The sequence below is a fragment of the Mesoplodon densirostris genome, chromosome 19 (genome assembly GCF_025265405.1).
Source record: "Mesoplodon densirostris isolate mMesDen1 chromosome 19, mMesDen1 primary haplotype, whole genome shotgun sequence".
Classification (NCBI taxonomy): Eukaryota; Metazoa; Chordata; class Mammalia; order Artiodactyla; family Ziphiidae; genus Mesoplodon; species Mesoplodon densirostris.
Window position 1 is genome coordinate 47,003,773 of NC_082679.1, and position 18,338 is coordinate 47,022,110.

General features: G+C 40.1%; 1 protein-coding gene across 1 annotated transcript in view; it reads left to right on the top strand.

The window, feature by feature from the left end:
- The first annotated feature begins 607 nt into the window (after positions 1-607).
- LRRC36 (leucine rich repeat containing 36) overlaps positions 608-18,338 on the top strand; it is a 41,085-nt gene continuing 23,354 nt past the window's right edge. Inside the window, 5 exon segments of the mRNA XM_060084690.1 lie at positions 608-677; positions 3,283-3,410; positions 6,239-6,431; positions 7,222-7,318; positions 9,888-9,976. Of these exon segments, the coding sequence (XP_059940673.1) occupies positions 608-677; positions 3,283-3,410; positions 6,239-6,431; positions 7,222-7,318; positions 9,888-9,976 (577 nt within the window).

Below are 18,338 nucleotides of genomic sequence, written 5' to 3' on the forward strand. Positions count from 1 at the left end.
CAGGACCTCAACTCCTCAGAGACAACGTTTCATATCTGGAGCTTCCCATCATGCCTCAGAGAGCTGCCCTCCAACCCAATCCTTCAGATTCCCCCACACCCACCACGGTCACCCTCCCGCCCACCGCCTTGCCTCAGAGACAACATCCCCAAGCACTAGAGATATGAAGACCACCCCGTCAGAAGCACACTCCCACTCTTCAGACCTGGCGTCCCCCACACCCTCAGAACTGTAGCACCTCGACTCTCAAAGCAGGCACATTCTTCTGACTCCTCAGAACTAGCCCCCAAACCCTTCAAAGCTGGGGCTATATCCACCCACTGTGTCCCAGAGTCAGGTTCCTAACCCCACAGCCCTAATCCTCCGCCACATCGCACCCATTCGCTGTTTTAGCGGTTTTGGGGCCTCCGCCAGGGCGGGCTCCATACCATCGTCTAGGGTCCTGAGGCGGGTGGGAAGGAGCGTGAACCGGGCAATAACGGCCCCCGGAAGCGCGGCGGCGCGCGGGGCGGGGCGGGGCCTGGAGGCGCGGGGCGGGGCTTGGAGCGCTCCGGGCGGCCTCGCGGGCGGTGACAGGTGAACGGCGGAGTGGGGCAGGTGGGCGGGAATGGCGGAGCAGTGGGAGCTGGAGGAGAAGGGCATCCGCCGCCTGGGGGCGCTGACCCTGGAGCAACCCGGTAGGGCCAGGCCGGGAGGGCCTGGATCGGGGAGCTTGGGGTTAGAGGCTGAGGGGAGAAAACTGAGGGGGAGGCAGAGGAATCTGAGGTAGATGGCGGGGAACGGCGGCGGAGGAGGGGTTACTGAAGCGGAAGGGTTACAGTGAAGTAGAGGTGAAGGAACTGAAGTAACCGGGGAGTCTGGGGCGGAGGGCGAGAAATTGAGGGAGAGAAGCCGAGTCAAAAATGGAGAAGGAGAAACAAGGTTAAGCGGACCCTGAGGCCAGGAACACAGAACCCGACAGTCTGAACTAGTGGAAGGAAAATGAGCCCCAAGAGGGGCATTGGCGGGAGAAGGGAAGCGCTGTCAGAAGGGCTTTTGAGGTCGGGGTACTATTGAGGAGCCACAGAGGGCGTTAATTTTGGCAGTTTCGGAAACTAACGACCCAGGAGGGCTTTTCCTGGTTGGGGTGAAATGGGAAAGGATGTTCCATCATCAGCCCCTCTCTTCGTCCAGTCTTCACCTCGAGAACTTGGCGATTCATTTGATCCATCTGGATGCGTAGCCTCCTTTTGAGACTCAGAAAAGGGTCTGATATAAAAGGAATAGCAGCTGATCTCTCCAGGGGTTTAGATCAGTGCCTTGACTTCGTCCTAGAGGTAAAACGGGCGGAGTGACTGCTGACTCCACCTCTGACCTGGGGTTTGACTCACACAGCTTGCTTTCTAAGTTTTTAAGGAGTAGAAATGTTGGAAAAGTTATCAGCGTTCCAGATTCAACTTTTAGCCTTCCTAAATTCACTGCATCGTAATGGCAGGTCCTGTGTTAAATGCTTTCCCTGCATTATTTAATGCCCATGACAAGCCTGTGAAGCAGATGCTGTTACTGTTCCTATTTTACAGTTGAGGAAAATTGGGTTTAGACTCTTGCCCGAAGCCGCACAGCTGTAAGTAATGCAGCCAGGGTTTATTAACCCAGGACTCTGATTCCAGAGCCTGCGCTCTAACCGTAACAAAGTTACCTTTCTTGCTTCCTCTAGTACTTTTTATTTGTGGGATATGCAATAACTTGGTTTTATTTTATTTAAATTATTTGTTATTTAAAATTTCTCAAAATTAATACACGCTGGTAACAGTCAAACACTACATGAGTGAGCAAAGAGGGCATTAATCGGTCCTTCTTCTGGAAATCCCCCACCCCACCCCAAAGATAATGGTTTGGTGTGCATATAGATAGATTGATGTAGATATTTCAGGTTTTTCTTTTCCAAACTATTAATACTTTGAGCTCCCCTAAGCTTCATTGGCTTGACATACTGGTGTACCTTTCTTTTCTTTTTTCCTTTCCTTCTTTCTTTTTTAAAAATTTATTCAATTTGATTGGGGGGGGCACATACCCCTTCCATTTTCCAGCTAGAATAATATGTGGCAGGATTTTTTTTTTTTTTTGCTTGTTAGCTTGTCTTTATTACATGTGAATAACAAAATTGTGCTCATTCTGACAATCCAAACGATACAAAAGTATCTAAAGTAAAAGAATATTCTTCCCTCTCCTTTTCTGTTGCTTATACAAACATACACACATAGGTATCCTTTTTTATTTTTTTAAGGAATAGAGCATATATACTATTTGGCAATTTGCTTTTTTTACTTACCAATAAAACATGAATACTTTTCTTTCCTCCCTTCCATCCTCCCTTCCTTCCTTCTTTCTTTCTTTCTTTCTATCCTTCCGCCACGTGGCTTGCACATCTTCGTTCCCCAACGAGGGACTGAACCCAGGACTTGGGCAGTGAGAGAGCGGAGTCCTAACCCCTGGACGGCCAGGGAATTCCCAAAACATGGATACTTTTCAGTTAAATGAATGTGCTGGTATATGCATTCTAAAATTCTTCTGTATAAAATCACACTGGTCACCTTGGGGGAGAGAGGCTTTTACTTTTATTCTGTACTTTTCTGTACTGTTAGAATTTTCTGGCTGTGTAATAAGCATTACTTTCTTTTTAATATCCAAAGGGATAATCTTGGTGGTACAATTATAGACCTTTTCTGTATGTTTGTTTTCTTTGTTATATTTCTCTGTACTAAAAATTTCTAATAAATATTTATCCTTTGTCATGCAGAAAATTTTCATCTTAAGGTAGTCAAGTTTATTTTTCCTTATGATGTGTGATTTTTGTGTTTTATTTATGAAGTTTCCCCCTACACTGATGTAATAAGGGTCCTGTGTTTTTTTTCTGAAAATTCTGCAGCTTTGCTTTTTTTTTTTTTTTTTGCGGTACACTGGCCTCTTACTGTTGTGGCCTCTCCCGTTGCGGAGCACAGGCTCCGGACGCGCAGGCTCAGCGGCCACGGCTCACGGGCCCAGCCACTCCGCAGCATGTGGGATCCTCCCGGACCGGGGTACGAACCCGTGTCCCCTGCATCGGCAGGCGGACTCCCAACCACTGCGCCACCAGAGAAGCCCCATATTGATGCTTTTAAAAGGATGATCTGATCTTCTTATGAGCCTTGAATGTAGGATTTTTCACAGATGAGATACGGGAGGAAGGAAGGCCTGTTTTCAGTGACTCTGCTCTTTATCCAAGCAGAGATCATAATATATCTACTGATGATCTCTTTTCAGAACTGGTGGAGTCTCTTTCATTGCAGGGATCTTACTCTGGAAAAATCCATTCCATTGGTGATGCCTTCAGAAATTTAAAAAGTCTCCGATCCTTAGATTTATCAAGAAATTTGATCACTAGCCTGAAGGTAAGTTCTATATTCTATGACCAGTCAGTTTATTTTTTTGATGGGAAGAAATAAAAGGTAGATAATATCAGCCTGGGGAATATAGCATCTTCCTTTTAAATGTTTCCAAACTAAATTTTACTATTCACTGTAAAATTCTTTTATGTTTGACATTTTTTATTATAAAATATTGGGGAAAAATTCCTTTTATACTGAGAGAAAACTATATTAAACTATCACTGCCTAGGGCAATAGTACAATTTTTAATGTGTGTTAAAAAATTATGAGGAGCACTGTTAAAAGTACAGATTCTTGGGAATTCCCTGGTGGTCCAGTAATTAGGACTGTGCTTTCACTGCTGAGGGCTCGAGTTCAATCCCTGGTCAGGGAACTAAGATTCTACAAGCCATGCGGCATGGCCAAAAAAATAATAATAATAATAAATAAATATATAATAATAATAAAAGTACAGAGTCTTAGTCCCTATTCAGAGAGAGACTCTAAGTTAATAAATCTGTGGTGGGTCCAGGACATTCCCAGGAGATTCTGATGATGTTGGTGCATGGCCTAAGTTACTACTGTGAGTTTTTTCTAGGAGGGGGAGGAAATGATTGTCTTGAAAACAAAAATTTCCATGCCTGGAGATGGTGGTGCAGAGGGCAGTTTAGGAAAGTAGGTGGGAGCATGCTTAAGCAGAAAGTGTGAGGATTAGCAAACACAGAGAAAGAGCTCTACAAATATAAATGCCCGCACACACAGAGATGGAAGTTTTATTTTCTTTGCATAGACCCCCAGATTGTATTTCTTCCACTGTTCCCTTTTTGCCCAGCTATGGGGCTGTCTTGATAAAGCCCTTCTGTGCAAGATTGAAGGTGAAAGACTTATAGATTCTATCCAGGATTGGTTAATGATCTGGATTATTCCTCCAGTTTTGCATTTCTTAGGGGAAACTTGTTCAACAACACAAATTAGACCCAATCTCAAGGTCTAAAACTAAAGGCCCCGAAAGAAGAAATCCAAGCTAGATCAAATTTCCAACTAGGATTCTAAAAGCAGAAATTCCAAGTTGAACTAGGTCTTTAGACTCTTTGATAACAGCCCTTTGTATTTGGCCCACAAATTTCAGAAAGTATTAGTACAGAGTTATTTAGGTCTCCTCTTCTCATATGTATTTTTATCTGATTGTTCTTTTCAGACTAAAAAAAATTGAGTGAACATTGCTGTCATTTGCTTTTGTACTCTCTTTTGTTCCATTTCTGTAAATTGGCTGAAAACTGTTGTGAAGATTAATCAAATTAGCATGTGTAATCAAATATTACATATATAAGACTCCTGTAGTGTTTGGCATATAGGGAGCACTTAATAAATGTTAGTTTTACAAATTTTTTTGCATCTATGATTCATCTGCATGTATTCATCTCTAGCAGCTCTGAATCATTTTGCTTAATTTTCCCAGGAGAGAAATGTTTTGTGTTTAGTTCTAGTGTGGCATTGGGGAATACATGAATTTATGCCAACTGGGAAACATGAGAGGAGGATAAGAATTGTTTCCTTGACTTTTACAATGAGACATTAAAAGATTACTTGAGCTGGGACATCAGACACATTTAAAGACAGTCCTAATGGTGTACTGCCCTGAGAGTGAGGCCAAAAGCACTGATAAATATTCCCAGCCATTGACCCTTTCACAATGTAAAAGTTAGTGGAACTGAAAAAAGCCAGAAAGAAATGCATCCAACTGTAAACAGTGTTCTATTCAGAAATGTTTTGAATATATCTTTGAGTTTTCTAAACTTCCTGCAATTATAAAAAGGTTAATTTTAAATGAGAGGAGAATAAAAACATTATTTTATAAATACATGATGGAAAATAATTTTACCTTTCTGAAATAACTCTCAATGACAGAGTTCCTTTTATGGTAACCATTTTTACTACTAACAGTATGTGATTATACATATATGTACATGTTTTGAAATATTGTCCTGAAATTTAGTGTTGGGCACAAGCACCTAATTAGCCAAATACATGAAATTAAACAATTATTTTCAATAGTAGGTTTTAGCAAAGGAGAAAAATTGTAGCTTTTCTTCTCCAGTGTCCCAGTTCTGATTTTACTGTTGCTAGAGAAGTGGGGGGAGGGGAGTGGGGTTGCTAAGTCCACAGAAATAGAACAGAAGAAGGCAGAACATTTCTACCAAGGAGAACTGACTGATTGGAGGATGGGGAGCTTGTGGGGTGGCAGTAACTCTGAAGGGGGAAACAAGGACAAAAGGGGCTCTTGACCTGTCCAGGAGGGAAGACTTGGAGATCGCATTGTTTTGTTTTGCCATATAGTCCATTCACCCTAAAAGTGAGGTCTTGAGATATAAGAACATATACATACACACTTAATTTTTTCCCCTGCCATTCTCCCCAGAACCATCTCTCTTTTGCCTCCCTCCCTCCCTCTTTTAAATTGAGGTGCTCCTGGGGTCAGGAGAGTGGTTATAGCAAGGGTGAGAGAAGTGCAAAAGTGACTTGGCCTGGCTACCACTGAGAAGGATTGGATTGGGAGAGTGATGGGGGGCAACAGAAGTAGAGAACTGACCGCAGATATTTGGATGTCAGAGCTTATAAAGGAGGAAGTGTATGATATCTACGAATTATTTAATGTATAGCACATCCAGTGCCCATGGGCTGCAGCATTCTTATTCTCAGGTAACTAAATGGGAATTTCAACCCTGCCTTTCTCATGGGTGTCTCAGATAACTGTTTAAGGATGGAAAGTAATAGTTGTATTTCCATCTTTATCTGTGAGATTCCTAGTGCTTCCCAATGTGCAGTTTCACAATGTAGTCTTTTCCTTGCAGGGCATACAGTATTTATCTTCACTCCAAGACCTGAATTTATATTATAACAACATTCCTTCATTAGTGGAGGTGTCCCGCCTACAGCCTTTACCCTTCCTCAAAGAACTAGATTTGAGACTCAATCCTGTTGTCAGGAAAGATACAGATTATAGGCTCTTTGCTGTGTACACGCTACAAACTCTGGAGAAACTGGGTGAGACCCTCCTCCCCTGTTCTTTGCCCCAGAATCTTACTTTAAACCAGCTGCCTCCTAACCTTTTGGATGTTGGCCCAGAGTATGCACTGGCAGGATATATTTGTTTATTAGTCAATATTTATGTAACTCTTTTGTTTTGGCAGGATGTATGACAAGTCCTTTTATTGTTTATTGAATGACAATCTATGATTTTATCAGTTACTTCCAGCTTTAGTTTTCTTCAGTTGATGGTTTCACCACCACTTCCTCCCCAACAAAAAGTTTCCAGGTTGAGATTTATTTTTCCAGGTGCCCCAACTTTATAACTGAATTAGCAATAGAAAACGAATACAACAACTCTTTGGGGCTTAGTTGTCAAGGAACAATAAATATTCCTTCAAATGAGTTAGTCTGTATTTCTTTATAATTTTATTATAGAGTATACATTTCTTATTGATATAAACTTCTATGTTACATGCCCCTGGGAAAGTTATTATAGAGAAACTAAGAAAAGTCTCAGAAATGGTGTAACTTTCAGCCTTAAGATTAGGCCATTTGGATTGTTTGCTGCCCAAGCTGTACTTTGCTGCAGAGGTAGTTACACTTATGTGGCAGTTGTTGCTATGATGTCCCTGTAGTCTCCCTGAGTTACCAGTGCTCCAGTGACAACATAATAGCATTATTCTGTGACCCATCTCTAACAAAAGATGAGACTGATCTTTAGTTTTTACTCTGTGAATATGCTTTTCTGGCCCATTACTGTTTACTCCAAAAAGAAACATGCTCAGACCACGGTTTTTGCCTCCAGATGACCGAGCCGTACGAGAAAGTGAGAGAAAGGCTGCCAAGCTGCATTTTAGTCAGTTGGGTAACAATGAAAATTTTCTTTTAGAGGTGGAAAAAAGGTAAGAAGATTTTTTTACAAAAAATTTTTTAGTTTGGTTCTGGACAGAGAATAGTGGATTCCTGCTTAACTTTCTTCATTTTGCAGCAGAAATCTCTACAAGTTGTAAGAATCCTCAGACCAGAAAACAAAGTATCTATGCAACATTTTGAGATTTATCTGGGGTGAGAATCTGGCCCTCAGTGGAACATTTCTGCTTTCTTGAACTATTGGGTCTTCTTTGGATACAATCGTTGTACATTCTCTAAAGTTGTTGTTCAAAGTTTATAGATAGGGATATTATGGTATTACTTATCATCCCCATAAATGTATTCCAACCCTTTCTTGGTAGAGTTATAAATCAGTACATGGTCTTTTCCCATTGAATTAGGAGGATTACGTTACCATGGGCAGGGTCGTTAGAGAGAAATTTGTTATAGAATGACAAGGGAAGCATTTCTGTACAAAACCAAAAGTAAATGGACCTTTAAGCTCTAAAGTATCTGAATGGTAGATTTTTTCTATTTCTCATTACCAAAATGCTATCAAAGTAAGGTACCATATCTTCTACCCCAAAACTCATGCTTTTAAAAAAAAAGTTGCTTTATTATTTTTGAAAAATAAAAGTTTATTATAAACAATTTAAATAATACAGAAGTACAGGGAAAAAAAGTCAAATTCACCCCATATTTTGCTACCGAATTAACTACTAGTAATGTTTGGTATACATCCTTCCAGACATCTGTGTACTTATATACACATGTAGATGTATCTATTAGTACTTTTTTCTGATGGTAAGAGTAATGTGGGTTTATTGTTGAGAATATGGAAAGTAGAGGAAAAAAAACAAGGAATAAGCCACTCATAATCCCACTACCCAGAAATAAATACTAATTATATTATGGTAAATATCCTCTTAGTCTTAGGTATATGTATGTGTGTGTGTGCGTGTGTGTGTTTTGTGTGTGAATGTTTATATATTATAACAATATATAACATTATATATTATATAATCAATATGTAAATATAAAATAAATATATTACATTTATTTTATAGTAATTTTCTTCCTATACATACCATTTTTAATTTGATAAAATATGAAAATATCCACACAACATTAAATATTCTTCCCCAGAATGCTTTTTATTTGTTTACTTCTTTATTGTCTTTCCCCTCCACTAGACCATAAGCTCCATGAGAACAAAGACCTTGCTTGTCTTGTTTACTACAGTATCCCTAGTGCCTAGAACAATGTCTGGCCCATATAAGGTGCTAAGGAGTAATTTGTTGAATGATGAATGAATGAATTCAGTGCCTATTGGCCTGGAATCTTGCTCTTTTCCACTGACTTTGCCTGTCTCTGCTCTGATCCATTATATATTTTATAATGTAATCCTCAGAGAGCAGCCTTAGTTCCCTATTTTTTAAGCTCCCTTTTTTTTAAAGTCAAGTTTATTGAGGTTAATTTACATAGACTAAAATTCACCCTGCTGTAGAAAGAAATGGAATATGTCTTAAAAATTATTTGTATATGTACTTTGTAAATTAATTCCTATTTTATATGCATTGGGGTACCTTGTTTACTATAGAAAACCAAAGATGAGTTAATGTATAACTGAATAAACTTACTAGTGAGGCAAATAATTTTCACCACTATATTTCTGTTTAGTTACCTTATAGTGACTGCAAAAACAGAGGTAAAATGTTGCTCAAGTGCCCGGTATTAACATTAATACTTTATAAGCTCTCCAACCTTGGGTGAAGGAGTCCCAGGTCCCCCAACCTATAAAATGGTGATAATAGATTAATAGGAGAGCTTTTATGATTAAATGAAATGACGGGTGTAAAGTGCCTGGCTTATAGTCTAGGCTGTCTGTACTTACTGTATTTCCCAATCTGTACTTCCCAATCTTACTATACTACATCAACCAAGTGCAAACACTTGCCTTTCTTGTCTCTTTTTCAAACTAATGACTATAGTTGTCTCCATTATAATTCTTGGTAGAAGAACCTTCTTTTCTGTGTCTTAACTATGAGTTTTTTAATACAAAAGAAAATATTATTATTTTATCATATGAAATACAATTCCCTCAATCACCCAGACCTAAGTTTGTGTCAAGAAAACAGAGTAAGTTCTGAACTTTCTGGCTTTCATGCTTTAAAAGCTGAACTATAGTGTCTTTCTCTCTCATTATTCCCAATGAAAATATGACTTTTTAAAAAATAGCTTTAGGGGCTTCCCTGGTGGCGCAGTGGTTGAGAGGCCACCTGCCAATGCAGGGGACACGGGTTCGTGCCCCGGTCCGGGAGGATCCCACATGCCACGGAGCGGCTAGGCCCATGAGCCATGGCCGCTGAGCCTGCGCGTCCGGAGCCTGTGCTCCGCAACGGGAGAGGCCACAACAGTGAGAGGCCCGCGTACCGAAAAAAAAAAAAAAAAAGCTTTAACTGAAATATTTGTGAAAATAATATGTTCTAGAGCATTTGAAAAAAAAAATCTGATCACCCTGAAATAATGTTTTCTAAATAGCCTTTACTGGTGCTCTCAGAAGCTTCTTTTGAGTTTTAAATAAATTATTTGATGTGGTAGCTCTAGGGAGAAGACAGTGAAAAACTTTGTAGCAAATGAGAGCACTGCATCAAAAGTCAGCACTGATGTTGATAACAGGATTGAAACTGGTAAGTTTTCCCTTTCTGATCACAAAACGATTAAAACATTAGTTGTTTCTGTTTTCATGGCCAATCTTGAGTAGGATGAAGACAAAATAGTTGAGAAATAACACACATTTGAAGAAAGCACAAGATTTACTGGCTTGTATTTTTCCTCTTTTCTTTCACTGCCAGAAGGGCCCTATTTACTGAGTAGGCCTAAGCCAAAACCCATCAAAGTGCACAAGCTGTACTCAGAGAGTTCAATTTCACTTACATCACTTTATATCACCTAGATATAGGCCATCCTGAAAATTGCATTACCGATCTCCACAGGATTCATTAACCAGAGACTCGGGACTCATCTGCATCAGTGCAGCTCACACCATTAGCTTTCTGGGCTTCTCCACCTTGAACCTTTGCAGCTACAGAATCTCTTGTGTTTGTGCTATATTCTTGGGGATTGTTGCCCGTACACACTATTGGTAATCCAACGTGAATAAAGTGGTTATGCCACATTAATGGTCATGCCACAGGCTAGGAGAAAGCTTTCCACTGGAGAAATTGCATTCAATGTGCCCTTATAGATTAATTTGGTACTCATCAGATGACTTTTTTTTTTTTTTTTTTTTTTTTGCGATACGCGGGCCTCTCACTGCTGTGGCCTCTCCCGTCGTGGAGCACAGGCTCCGGATGCGCAGGCCCAGCGGCCATGGCTCACGGGCCCAGCCGCTCCACGGCATGTGGGATCCTCCCAGACCGGGGCACGAACCCGTGTCCCCTGCATCGGCAGGCGGACTCTCAACCACCGCGCCACCAGGGAAGCCCCCACAGATGACCTTTTTTTTTTTTTTTTTTTTTTTGTGGTATGCGGGCCTCTCACTGTTGTGGCCTCCCCCGTTGCGGAGCACAGGCTCCGGACGCGCAGGCTCCGGACGCGCAGGCTCAGCGGCCATGGCTCACGGGCCCAGCCGCTCCGCGGCATATGGGATCCTCCCAGACCGGGGCACGAACCCGTATCCCCTGCATCGGCAGGCGGACTCTCAACCACTTGCGCCACCAGGGAGGCCCACACAGATGACCTTTTAATTGAGAAAACTTTCTTTTGTATCAAGGCCTCTGTCCCTTTGAAAGGTCTACTGAATTATATATAAACTGTAAAAATTAATCCTTAAAATCTCAACAATAACTAATAGATTGACTATGCAGTTTAGACATTAAGGGTTTTCAGTTTGTAACATACAGTATTTTATTTCCTGACTTCTTATCTACCCATGTAGACATTAACTGACAAGTTATTTTCACAGTATTTCATGGTAAAATAAGCCATAGTGAGGTATGATTTTTATTTTCCTTTCTTGGAAGTCTCAGCACATGTAAGTCATGGACCATGGATTGCTCTACTTCATCTTAAGTAGCATTTTTTATATTTCAAAATTGATGAAATTCTATTGTAATAATTTTGGAAAATACTGAAGAGCATGAAGAACAATATTTTAATCACTCAGAAGCCTGTCCCCTAAAGAGAATCCCAGTTAATTTGGTATATAGCTTTCTTGGTTTTTTTCTAGGTACAAACATTTATATATCCATTTCCAGAAAGACAAAGATACACTAAAGCATAATTTGACTGCCTTTTTTTGTATGAGCTGAGTTAAACTTCATTTATATCATATTACATCATTAGCACACACAGAGTGACTCCATGAATTAAAACGTTTTAAAGTGCACGGTCTTTACTGAGAACAAACTGCTTTACTAGACACAGGGCCCATTTCTAAAGGTTCTTGGAGGCTCCAGCTGTTGCTGGAATTTTTTTTAATGTAAAATTTATTTTGCCATGTTGAAACGTTAAAGAGCTTTGCTTTCCCCTGAAAATTATGTTTGTGCTAGATCCCTGGGGAGTGTTGCCTGTAAGCACTGTTGGTAATCCAATATGACTAAAGTGGTTATACCACGTTAAAGGTCGTGCCACAGGCTAGAAGAAAACTTTCTGAAAAATATTTCCCACTAGTTCAATTGTTCAAAACAGTGCTTTCTACCAGTCATTTAGGCTGGCAGGGAAACTCACTGTCATGGATCCTCATCCTAGTCTCCTAACCACATAATCTTTGACTCTTTCAAATTTCCCTCTCTCTTTTCCCATACCCCTAAAATAAGCACACCTAAGGCTATGCCTTCAGACTCTCTTTTTTCTCTACTCTTTGCCCTATTGATCTCATCTATTTCCACAGCTTGCTTTATTTCCTCCCTGTAGATGACTCTTAAATATGTTGGTCTAGCTTTGACAACTTGTACCAGTTTCTCTGCACCAGTCCCCCATTTCTGTTGACCAACTATTAATATACGCTTGGAATCACCACTGAATAATTTTCCAGCCCCTCAAGCTAAACATGTTAAAAAACCAAATGAACCCCTTTCCTCCAGCCCTAAACAGCTCTTAGGGTTTCATTAGTGTTACCACCACTTTCCCACTGCTGAGGCTCAGAACCAGAGCTGGGTTTGATGCTGCCCCTCCCCTAAAGTCCAGCTGAATGTTCATACCTTAGACTATGATTCACAATTAACAAGCTTTCTTTTCCCTTTCCTAATAGTCTCTTAAGAGGCATGCCTACTAGCTATCATTTACTGAGTATAGACTCTGGGCCAGGCCCTGTGTATTATCTCATTTAATCCTCACAACAATCTTGAAGGTGGTTATAATTATCCTTGTTTTACACATGAGGAAACTGTGGCCCAAAGAGGTGAAATAACTTGCTCTAATTTTACAGTAAGTGGTAGAGCTGGGATGCAAACTCTAGTCCATCTGTCATCAAAGTCCTCTTAAACATTACACCATGCTGCCTCCCAGTCTCTTCTTTCATTCTCTTAAAACTCAGCTGTGATTATTATACTTGCCTGCTCAAAAACTTGCATGAATCCCACTCATCTACAGAATTAAGAGTCCTTAATCTGACCCACAGGGCTTGTCTAAACAGTGGCTGCAGGTTATCTCTTCAACCTACCCTGAAACCTTATCTCCTGTTTCTCAACTACAGTATCCAATGCTTCAATCAAACCAAACCACTCCCTCCTCCTCACATAGTTCTTCCTTTTTCTCTCTTCTGCCCCTGCACTAATGCTGTCCCCTCTGCTTGGAATGCTTGAATCAAAATCCTGATCTTTCTTTATGACCCTACTCAAAGTCCATTCTTTCTAGTGAAATTTTTTGATTCCTCAACCAAAATTCTTTTCCTTTTTTTGTAAACTCACAATTTATCTTCTAGAACATATATCCTAGAAATAGAAAATGTAGCCATTCCCTGAATCACTTGCAACATAATTAGGATAATGAGACAAACATGAAAGAGCTAAGTAACACAATTTCAGGCAGTGCATATGAAAACGTCAAATGAATGATACAGATCAGTATTCCTCAAACTCAGGGTTGTGGACTCCTAGTCCAGGGATATATCTTAGAGGTCCATAGGCAGTGTGAGACCCTTTAATTTTGTGCTTTTATTTGATGCAGTTATGAAAAATATTTAAAAGATGTAAAAGCAAAAATATTCTTTTGCAGTATTAGTCTGCTATTTAAAAAATAGAATATTTTTTAGAACAGCTTTAGATTCACAGTAAAACTGAACAGAAGTACAGAGTTCCCATATGCCTCCTGCCTCCACACATGCAAGGCCTCCCCCACTACCAACATCAGGCATCAGAGTGGTGCTTTTGTTAGAACTGATGAATCTACAGTGACACATCATCACCCAAAGTCCTTAATTTACTTTAGGGTTCATTCTTGGTGTTGTACATTCTATGGATTTGGCAAATGTGTAATAATATGTATCTGCCATTTTAGTATCACACAGAATAGTTTCACTGCCCTATACTCTGTGCTCACCTAGCCATCCCTTTCTCCCCTTCTGACCCCTGGCAACCACTGATCTTTTTACCATCTCCATATTTTTTAAATAGATTTATTTATTTTTATTAATTTATTTTTGGCTGCGTTAGGTCTTTGTTTCTGCTCACAGGCTTTCTCTAGTAGTGGCGAGCGGGGGCTACTCTTCATTGCGGTGCGTGGGCTTCTTGTTTTGGTGGCTTCTCTTGTTGCAGAGCATGGGCTCTAGAGTGCAGGCTCAGTTAGTTGTGGCACATTTTGTTTATCCATTCATTTGTTAATGGACACTTGGGTTGCTCCCATGTTTTAGCTATTGTGAATAATGCTGCTATGAACATGGGTATACAAATATCTCTCAAGACCCTGCTTTCACTTCTTTGGGGTTTGCACCCAAAAGTGAAATTACTGGATCATATAGTAATTTTATTTTTAATTTTTTTTAGGAACTGCCATATTTTGTCCATAGCAGCTGTACCATTTTATATTTCCATCAACAATGAGCAAGAGTTCTGATTTCTCTACATCCTTCCCAACGTTTGTTATTTTCTGTTTTATTGATAGTAGCCATCCTAATGGGTGTGAGGTGGTATCTTGTATTTTTAAATTTGTATTTCCCTAATGATCAGTGATGTTGAGCATTTTTTTGTGTGCTTATTGGCCATTTGTATATCTTCGTTTGGAGAAATGTCTATTCAGGTCCTTTGCTATTGAATCAAGTTTTTGTTTTTTTGTTGCTGAGTGTTAGCAGTTCTCTATATTTTCTAGCTATTAATCCCTTATCAGATATATGATTTGCAAATATTTTCTCCCATTCTGTGGGTTGCCTTGTTACTCTGTGGATATTGTTTTTAGAGGCACAAAATTTTTAATTTTTTAAAATAAATTTATTTATTTTATTTATTTTTGCTGCGTTGGGTCTTTGTTGCTGCGTGCGGGCTTTCTCTAGTTGCTGCGAGCAGGGGCTACTCTTCGTAGCGGTGTGTGGGCTTCTCATTGCGGTGGCTTCTCTCATTGCAGAGCACGGGCTCTAGGCACGCAGGCTTCAGTAGTTGTGGCACGTGGGCTCAGTAGTTGTGGCTCGCCAGCTCTAGAGTGCAGGCTCAGCAGTTGTGGCGCACAGGCTTAGTTGCTCCGCGGCACGTGGGATCTTTCTGGACCAGGGCTCGAACCCGTGTCCCCTGCATTGGCAGGCAGATTCTTAGCCACTGTGCCACCAGGAAGCCCCTTAATTTTTCATGATGTTCAATTTGTCTATTTTTTCTTTTGTTGCTTTGCTTTTGGTGTCACATTGCCAAATCAAGTGTCATGAAGCATTTTCCCTATGTTTTCTTCTAAGAGTTTTATAGTTTAAGGTGTTACATTTAGGTCTTTGGTCCATTCTGAGTTAATTTTTGTGTGTATGTTAGGTAAGGGTCCAGCTTCTTTCTTTTGCATGAAGAATGAGGGATGGGTAGCTGCTACTTTGCTAAGAACTGAAATTAAGCAAAATTAACCCTAATTTACCTTCCACGTCTTCCCCCAGAAGTTGCAAGTCTTCAGTAGACTCCAGAATTCCAAAATAGTTATGACAGAATTCTGCCAGTGCAGTTGTTGCCTAGGTGGGAGACAGATGCCAGATGCTTCTTACTCTGCCATCTTCCCGTCTCCACAGTTTTGCCTTTTCCAGAATGTCATATAGTTGGAATCGTACTGTATGTAGCCTTTTCAGATTGGCTTCATCTACTTAGTAATATGCATTGAAGTTTCCTCCGTATTTTTTCATGGCTTGGTAGCTACTTTCTTTTTAGTGCTTAATAATATTCCATTATTATTATCTGGAATATTTGTTTATCCATTCACCCACTGAAGAACATCTTGATTGTTCCCAGCTTTTGGCAATTATGAAAAAAACTGCTATAGACATCTATTTGCAGGTGTTTTTATGGACATAAGCTTTCAACTCCTTTGGGTAAATACCAAGGGTTTAGTTTTGTAAGAAATTGCCAAACTTTCACCCAATATAATCTGCTTTTTAAAATATCTTTTTATACACTGAGTTTCTTAAATTGAAGTTTCTCAAACTGGATTCATATTCTCAGAGTTTATGAGGATGTTGAGTTTGAGAAACACTAATGTAGATGGGCATATGCTATAGAGGCTCAGGGTGTGCTAGGAACAAATGAGGAAAGGTTTTGTGGCAGATAGAAGTGCATTTCTCCCTCCTATAGAAATCCAGATGTTGGCAGTCTAGGGATGTTATTGGGGGTTCTAAGAGGTGAATAAAGGATATAGTGGAGGGGAACTGGCAATCTCTGACACAATGGATGTGAGAGCAATTCAGCAAACAAGTGTATATCCACTGGAAAATCCTGTATTAGAGGCTAGGCGCATTAGGAGATGACACAACAGTGTCAGATCTTCAGATACTCCCACACCAGAGAGATTTATCATAGCTATTAGGTTACAAGTCAGGCTGAGACATGAGTTCGAGTGTGATAGAGATAAAGAACTATGGGGGAGAGGAACCAGCAGTTAGTACTGACTGGGGACCTGGGAAAAGACTTCACAAAAAGGAGACATTTAGGTTGGGCATTCAAATAGAATTCATTGGGCATAGTTGGGCGTTCAGTGCATAGAGAAGTAGAAGAAACAGGTGTGACAGATTAGGAAATTGACTCAGCTTGTGACTGGAGCTAAGGTGCTTGACTAAAGCCAAGTTGCAAAGGGCCTCTTTACTAAACATTTTCATTTTATTCTCTTGAAAATGGGTAGCAAAGGTGTTTTAGGTGGTAAGCATGATTAAATGTGTGACAGAGATAACTCTAAATTGGAACAGTAGTCCCAATGGGAGATAAAAAGGACATGTCCTGACATAGGGCAATAATAGCAGTGTGAATGCAAATGAGGAGGTACAGATTGATTAAATCCTTGAGGATATGAAAAGAAAACTTGGAGATAAAACATTAAGTGTTTTTACCTGCAATGTTTTGCTAGGGAGTCCAAACTTCAAAGAGTTGAATTTTGAATGGAATACATGTCGGGTATTTAAGGAGGAAAAACACAAGGTTACTTAGGCAGTCTGTTCATGGTGGGAAGAACTATAATTTCCTTTCATTATTATCATATCTACAATGGTTATCATATATTAATATATATTATATACACTATAATATATATTATAATTTATATATACTAATAATATATGATAATATATATCATATATATTATTTCAAAAGTTAGGGATTAAGTTGTCCTCATTGGGGATAAGCAATTTAAAGGAAATGGCAAGTCTTCATTTATTTTGTTTTTTTTTGTTTTGTTTTGTTTTAAATATTTATTTACTTACTTATTTGGCTGCACTGGGTCTTAGTTGCAGCACGCAGGATCTTCATTGCCATGTGCGGGATCTTTAGTTGTGGCAGACTCTTAGTTGCAGCATGGGGATCTAGTTCCCTGACCAGGGATCGAACCTGGGCCCCCTGCATTGGGAGCGCGGAGTCTTAACCACTGGACCACCAGGGAAGTCCCCTTCATTTATTTTGGAGGCTAGTGTTAGACCCATTATTTCTGCTCTCAAAATTTTATCTCAGTGGAATCTAGGGTACAAGATGTTTATTAGAGATCAATATCGAAAGGAAGGGGAGGAAGGAAAGTTGAGCAGAGGGACAGCTCTAGAGCAAGGACTGCCCCTGGGCCCACTTTGGTCACTGCATATGGCCTGCCTCTGGAAGGGCATGACATCAGGAGGTAGTTCTCTGTAGCTGATACACACTCTGAAGAATAAATCAAGTCCTCCTTGAAAGGGATCTGGGTAGTGCATCTCTGTTTCTACTTCAGATGGGTTGCAAGGTTTTTGGCCAAATGTGTGAAGCAGGGCCTCATCCATCTAAGATTACTGGTAATTGAAGTAGCCAACTATTAGTTCTTTGCCACCAGGATCAGCATTATAAAGCCATTTCTCTGTTATTAAAAATATAAAACAATTTTCAGTGGTAAAAAGATAATGAATTATGGTCCTATCACATTGGTTATATGGGTATAAAAACCTGGGCTTCACAACAATGTCATAAATACATTTGCTTTTGGAATTAAGTGTTGTATATATTTTACATCCGAAGAAAAAGAAGAAAATAAATTGAAGTATAAGACAAGAAAAAAATTATCTCAGAATGCAAATTGTTTCTTTTTCCTGATTTTTCCTGACTGTGGTACATGACATGCTTAGTCATAATGTAGCAGAGCAAGGTGTCGGTTTATCTTTTTCGGGAGTGAGCCTATATCTTGAATATGACACCAAAAGTGTAACAACCAAAGGAAAAATAGATGAGTCACACTTTATAAAAATTTAAAACTTTTGTGCTTCAAAGGACACTATCAAGAAAGTAAAAAAGGGCTTCCCTGGTGGTGCAGTGGTTGAGAGTCCGCCTGCCGATGCAGGGGACATGGGTTCGTGCCCCGGTCCGGGAGGATCCCACGTGCTGTGGAGTGGCTGGGCCCGTGAGCCATGGCTGCTGGGCCTGCGCATCCGGA